The 6,433-nt window shown below is 36.0% G+C and overlaps 1 protein-coding gene and 1 non-coding gene across 2 annotated transcripts; one reads left to right on the top strand and one right to left on the bottom strand.

The window, feature by feature from the left end:
* Nucleotides 1-2,377: 2,377 nt before the first annotated feature.
* Nucleotides 2,378-2,446, top strand: TRNAK-CUU (transfer RNA lysine (anticodon CUU)). The gene has a single exon. It is a non-coding gene; the product is annotated as a tRNA-Lys (tRNA).
* Nucleotides 2,447-2,672: 226 nt separating this feature from the next.
* LOC139869211 (glucan endo-1,3-beta-glucosidase-like) lies at nt 2,673-6,364 on the bottom strand. Its single transcript, XM_071857530.1, has 5 exons — nt 6,017-6,364; nt 5,499-5,830; nt 4,560-4,908; nt 2,888-3,203; nt 2,673-2,798 (listed from the first exon to the last, which is right to left on the bottom strand). Exons 1-5 carry the CDS (start codon nt 6,362-6,364, stop codon nt 2,770-2,772), a joined length of 1,374 nt encoding a protein of 457 aa, XP_071713631.1. The 3' UTR covers nt 2,673-2,769.
* Between the last annotated feature and the right edge of the window lie 69 nt (nt 6,365-6,433).

Genomic DNA, 6,433 nt, shown 5'->3' with positions numbered 1-6,433 from the left:
CTTTTTACCAGATTCAAGTTCAACCCGCGCTTTGTAAACTTTGAAAACTTCAAACACATCTGCCTTCCTCTTGATTGGGTACACCCAACATCTCCTAGTGTAATCATCAATAAATGATACAAAATACTTTGCTCCTCCTAGGGATTGAACTGGTGCTTGCCACACATCAGAGTGAACTAATTCTAGAACCAATTTACTTCTAGAATTTGATGCGTCAAACTTCAGGCGATGCTGCTTGCTAATTACACAATGCTCACAAAAAGGTAACGATACCTTTGTAAGACCAGGTATAAGATTTCTTTCAACAAGAATCTTCATACCTTGTTCAGACATGTGTCCAAGCTTTTGATGCCATGTTATAGCAGCTTTATCACTTGAACTATTCAAAGCAACAGATGCTTCCGCTTCCCGTACCGTCTCGCCTTTCAAAATGTAAAGATTAGCACCCACCTTTTCTCCTTTCATAATTACAATTGCGCCTTTCATGATTTTCATGATCTTGTCTTGTATTTCCATCTTACAACCAAGATCGTCTAATTGTCCTAAAGACAATAAGTTCTTCTTCAAACCCTCCACGTGTCGTACTCCTTGAATAGTACGAACTGTACCATCGTGCATCTTCAGAATGATATCTCCAATTCCAATGATCTTTAGTTTATGATCACTGCAACTGTATACAGATCCTCCCGAGATACGTTCATATTGTTTGAACCATTCTCTTCTAGGGGTCATGTGAAAAGTAGCTCCTGAGTCAAATAACCAGACATCAACAAATGTCTTTCTGCCTTCATTTGCTACCACTGCCTCACTAACCAAAGCAGTCCCATCTTCTGAAGTGCTTACAATATTTCCTTGAGGATTAGAGTTATTTAAACTCCGACAATCCTTCTTCAGGTGACCTTTCTTGCCACAATTGTAACATGTGTAAGTCTTCTTTTTCTTAGACTTCAGTTTACCATGATTGTGACTCCCACTTGGGCCACGTTCCGTCGATCTACCTCCTGTCACCACCAAGGCCTCCGCTTGTCGTGAACCGGCCTGTCTATCCTCCTTTCTATTGCGCCGACCCTCTTCTTCTAGAACCGCAGCAACAATATCATCATAGACTAGATATTCTGAGAGAATATTATTGGTTAGGTTGATGATGAGTTGATCATACGAATCTGGTAGACTCTGAAGTAGAATTTCGGCACGTTCTTGTGACTCTATATTGCAACTCAATGAAGCGAGTTGAGAAAATAGAGTATTTAGGCCGTTAATGTGCTCATTCACTGAAGTGGATTCACTCATGCGTAAAGCATAGAGTTTCCTTTTAAGGAATATTTTATTGTGGAGTGATTTGGTCTCGTACAATTTTACGAGGTGATCCCAAATCTCTTTCGCCGTCTTCTTTTCTTCTATGCTAGACAAAACGCCATCTGCTAATGCCAGATGAAGATTTGCGATAGCCTGGCCGTCCATTTCTTCCCATTTTTCATCAGTGAGCTCAGATGATCGTTCACTGATGGCCGCTAAACACTTATCCTTTCTCAGGATAGCTTTCATCTTTAGTTTCCATAACGAGAAATTACTCCCGTTAAACTTTTCAATTTCAAATTTCGTAGACATTGCTATAATTACAATCTTCTTTTCGACAATATTATTTTTCGAGAAATAATACACACTAGATATAAGAACCTGGCTCTGATACCACTTGTTGTAAAAAGGGATACCGAATTATAGCAAACCGCTAGTAATATTTGAAATAAAAACAATAAAGGAACACCAAGATTTAACGTGAAAAACCCCAATAGGGTAAAGACCACGGGAAAGGAAAGAAACGTTTCACTAATAAGAATAATAGGAATTACACTTCTCACTAATTACAAGGATAAGCACCAATCTTTATATCTCTTGTGATTAGGAGATTAACACTCACTAACTCTCTATAGACTCTTTTAGTATACAAGAACACTTGTGATTTTGGGATGTATAAATGAGCATGTATGATGCTCTATTTATACTACTAGGAAATGATGAAGTTGTATACAATTTGACAACCACATGCTAGTTGTAATCAAGTTGTCATCTACATGGTAATTGTAATCAAATTGACAACTATATGAAAGTTGTAATCAACTTGATAATCATATGAAAGTTGTGATCAAATTGAATTTGTCATGCAACCTTCTAGATTATTAATTCAACACGTTTTAGTTACGTTTACTATTAATTCAACTAACATCGTTAATCTACAGCTTCGATTCTGATATCACCGGGCTACATACATATCAGTAAGAACAGATTTCTAATTCAACCCTAAATCCATACAAATAAAATTATCAGCTGGATATTATTTTTATTTTAATGTACATATCAAATATCAAATATCAAATTAGCCCGTCTAGCTCGGTAGAGCGCAAGGCTCTTAACCTTGTGGTCGTGGGTTCGAGCCCCACGGTGGGCGTTTAATTTTTTTGTTCATAATCGTATAAAAGTAAATTGACGATCATCATACTATGTTGGTTCTACACGTTAGAGTGCCAGGACATTTAACTATGTTTTCTTATTGAGTTATTTTCTCATTTGATGATCAGAAAATGACAGATAAACAATATACGGAGTATTAAACTAAACAACCATACTTGTTTATCCATCATTGAGACATTCAATTCCATTACAATGTTATGGTAAAACAATAGTTTAAATGTTGCCAAAAGAACAACTTATGGTTCCACCTTTTTAAAATCCTATCGCCTATGTACTTCATCGCTCGCGCATTCTATAGGCTCACGAAATATATTTACATGTACTTGTACCTGAAAGAAGGATAATAACAAAACACATTACAAGCAGTGGTACAATGGACCCAAACAACGCATTCCAAGAATGTTATAATCTGACTTACTTGGGTCGGTAGACACTATGATCGCTGTATGAGCAAAGTCACAGTTGAAGTCATGACGACCATTGGCTTGATAGTAAGAGTTCATGAGGAATGCTGCATGAGCTCGTATGGTATTGGGCTCAAAGCAACGGCCACCGGGCTGGGTTGGGCTACAATCGACACCATTGCTGCAGATGTAATCTATGTTGGCTTGAAGTGCACCGTCGCTGGCATTTGGTTTAGGCACGCACCAAAGCCTGCCTGATGCTGTATATGGTGTCGATTGTGTCGGTGACTTTGGTGATGGGCTCGACTGTGTTGGTGACGGGCTCGTTGACTGTATCAAAAATCCAATTATATTCAACTTACAACCTTATAAGATAATAGATATCAACCACAACTAAAAGAATTAAGCATGTAAAAGAATAAAATGAAACTAGTTACATTATTTAGGATTGAAATAAAGTTAACCGTAATCTTTTTTTTTTTCCAAAAAAAAAAAAAACAGAATTTTACTATTAGCATAATAAAGTGTGCATCATTCATGAAAATGATAATTTTAATAATTGAACTATTCAACGAATATATTCTTTGATGCTCCCTCGTTTATATATCAAATTGCATGTCGCGTCCCTCTCATTATTTTTCAACTTCGGTGGTCCCATAATTTTACAAATATTGTTTTGGTGGTCCCTCTGTCTTTTTCTGTTTAAAATGTCCGTTAAATGTCATCACATGATGTCGTTTAAGATGAATTAAACGTCATAAAACAACATCATGTGTTAATCACGTTATGGTACTTAACGGACATTTTTAATGAAAAATCAACAAGAGACCACCAAGGTAACATTTGTAAAATTAAGGGACCACGAAGTTGAAAAATAATGAGAGGGACGTGATATGCAATTTGATGTATAAACGAGGGAGCATCAAAGAATATATTCGTTGAATAGTTCAATTATTAAAATTATCATTTTCATGAATGATGAACAAATTTTTTTTTTTTTTACGGTTAACTTTATTTCAAATTTATGATTCATACTTAGTACTTATATCTTAATCAACAACAACAACAACAATACCCAATACCACATGAGTGGTGTATGGGGGAGGTAATATGTAGACAATCCTTCCCCTATCCGAGAATAAAGATAAGTCATTTTTCTACCTAGAGAGAAACACTCTCAAGAGTAGAGAAAGTCATCCCTCTCTTTATTCGACGGATAAAGAGATTGCTTCCGAGAGGACCTCCGGCCTTTAAGTAGGAAAAAGGTTTTATTTTTTAAAAAATAATACTCCCTCCGTCCCATTACAAGTGTCCACTTACTTTTTGCACACAGTTTTAAGAAATCCCACTAACTTCATTCTCCACCAATCAGAAATCTTCTCTCTCCAGAATAAACTCTTCCCATTGGTTGAAACACAAAGTGGACACTTGAAATGAGACATCCCAAAATAAAAATGTGAACACTTGTGGTGGGACGGGGGTAGTAATAATAATAGACGCCATGAAAATGGTAGAATCAAATTTTCATGGTTTTAAATCCTGCCTGGAATTTAATTTAGGCTCTAAGAGTCAGTCAAGTCACCATCAAATCGACGATTGCAGTCGACTCAGTAGAGCCATCAACTTATTCTCGGATACTTATATCGTAATCCTTAATCAAATTTATAATAAATAAAAAGGTAATACCTGTGATTGGTGCATAATCCCAATGTCATAAACTTCAGTAAAATCAGGTCGAAACAGTCCAAAATTCTTTTCATCCAACGACGGCCCTTTTAAATCCTCATTAAACAATGAAAAAATGTAAGTTTCAAACTTTCGTCCAGGCATCAATGGCGTTCCGACACCGGAGTTAAACTTCTTGATCACTCCACCATTATAAGCAGCCGCATTTTCGGGATTCGCATGAGTATTTTGTGGGTCCCCGCCGGACGGCCACCCTGTTTCCGCAACGATAATTTCAACGTCTGGGTAACCCAACTTTTTCATCGAAACGTACACTGCATCCATCAGTTGATCGAACTGATTCGTGTACCTTAAATTTGACAACTTATTACTCCGTATATAATACAGTATAACTTATAACTTATGCTACAAGTGCTATATATGTGCAAAAAGGTTACAATGTACCTCCGTTGATTCATACTCAGATTTTTTTTATTAAAGATCATGTTGAATGATGAATTTTTTAGCGATTTATTTTGTTTTATTCTTCCACTTATGCAAACATACTCTAGTCTAATAAATCAATATTTTTGTTTTATTTGTCCACTTATGCAAGCTCTTTAAGAATTAAAATACGCTATAAGAAAATTGACACTTTTCAATAAATGATTAACCATTACTTCAAGTGTCATGCTTAGCATTGTCTTTTTATTTATTTATTTATTATTTATTTTGATGAAAAACAAGAAATTAAATACTAAATGAAAAGAGAAATTTTTTCATAAAAAAACAATGAAAAAAACATCCATGTATTCATTTTATATAATATAATAGAGTAAAAGTAAATTACTTTATAAAAAGGTACCACCATTGATTCTCTGGTTCTCCACTTCTCCTTATAAAAAGTATACGAGTACTTTATAAAAAGATTGATCACTTTTATTAGAAAACAAGCAATACCTTTTTCCAGTCGCTTTATCAATCCAACCATCATTTGGTTTGAAAAGACAAAAATTCTCTTTCTCGGGCGAGTATCCGAAATATGTATATGGGTTAACCATGAATGCAGACTTGGTCTGCCTATGAAACTTTAGCATCGGGGCGAGATTACCCACATCCCATCCGGATCTAAACGACGCGTTACTGGGCGGGTATGAAGAAAAAAGAATATCCAGTGCATGTGGGCTAGATATTTTTATGTCTTTGATCCCAGATTTAATTAGTGCAGCGTTAAGTACTCTCATTGCTGGCACAAGGTTGTCCACAATGTGTTGTGGACCCCAATGTAGTACCTGTTAATTTGTACATTGTTGCAGTAAGACTTAAAGAGTTATCATTAACATGTATTGTACATATAGTATTTATTTATAATAATAATAATTGCTATAAAGTGACGTTTATTAAAAAAACGGTATAAAACTCCAATACATGTTAATAACAGCTCTAAAATTATCATTTATTTATTTAAGAGTACATACCTCGGTGCCAACACAAATGTAATGAATCTTGGTAGCGGGATAGAAGGGTTTGATATTGGTGTGGACCCACTGACGTGCGTTCCATGGGTCGGTGAGCGAAGGGATGTCCCCGTTGGGTATGGTGATGGATACGAGGATTCCAGTGTTAGCAAAGGCTTTTATTATATCTGGGTTGATGTCGAAGATTCTAATGCGGTCGATTATTGTGTTGGATTTGAGGAACTGAGCGACTGTAGCTGGTGACGGGAGGTTGTCGCCTTGAGTGCCATAGTTGACTCCGATAGAGCTGACTATCGGTACGATGAGGAAGAGGAGGAGGAGGCTGAGAGGAGGTTTTGGAATGGTCATTTCTAAAGTTATGATTTGTTGGTGAATTTATTTAGGTGATTTTATAGGTGGTTAGAGAATTTTTTATGA

This window comes from Rutidosis leptorrhynchoides, chromosome 9 (genome assembly GCF_046630445.1).
Source record: "Rutidosis leptorrhynchoides isolate AG116_Rl617_1_P2 chromosome 9, CSIRO_AGI_Rlap_v1, whole genome shotgun sequence".
Classification (NCBI taxonomy): domain Eukaryota; kingdom Viridiplantae; phylum Streptophyta; class Magnoliopsida; order Asterales; family Asteraceae; genus Rutidosis; species Rutidosis leptorrhynchoides.
The sequence above is the reverse complement of the archived record's forward strand: the minus strand, read 5'-3'. Positions and strand labels throughout refer to the sequence as shown.

Excerpts from the sequence above, each read along its gene's own strand:
- LOC139869211 (XM_071857530.1), bottom strand. The coding sequence starts at position 6,364 with ATGACCATTCCAAAACCTCCTCTCAGCCTCCTCCTCCTCTTCCTCATC. Across the intron at positions 3,204-4,559 it reads GGATTATGCACCAATCACAG|TCAACGAGCCCGTCACCAAC; the intron begins GTATTACCTTTT and ends TTTTTGATACAG. Across the intron at positions 2,799-2,887 it reads CATAGTGTCTACCGACCCAA|GTACAAGTACATGTAAATAT; the intron begins GTAAGTCAGATT and ends TCCTTCTTTCAG.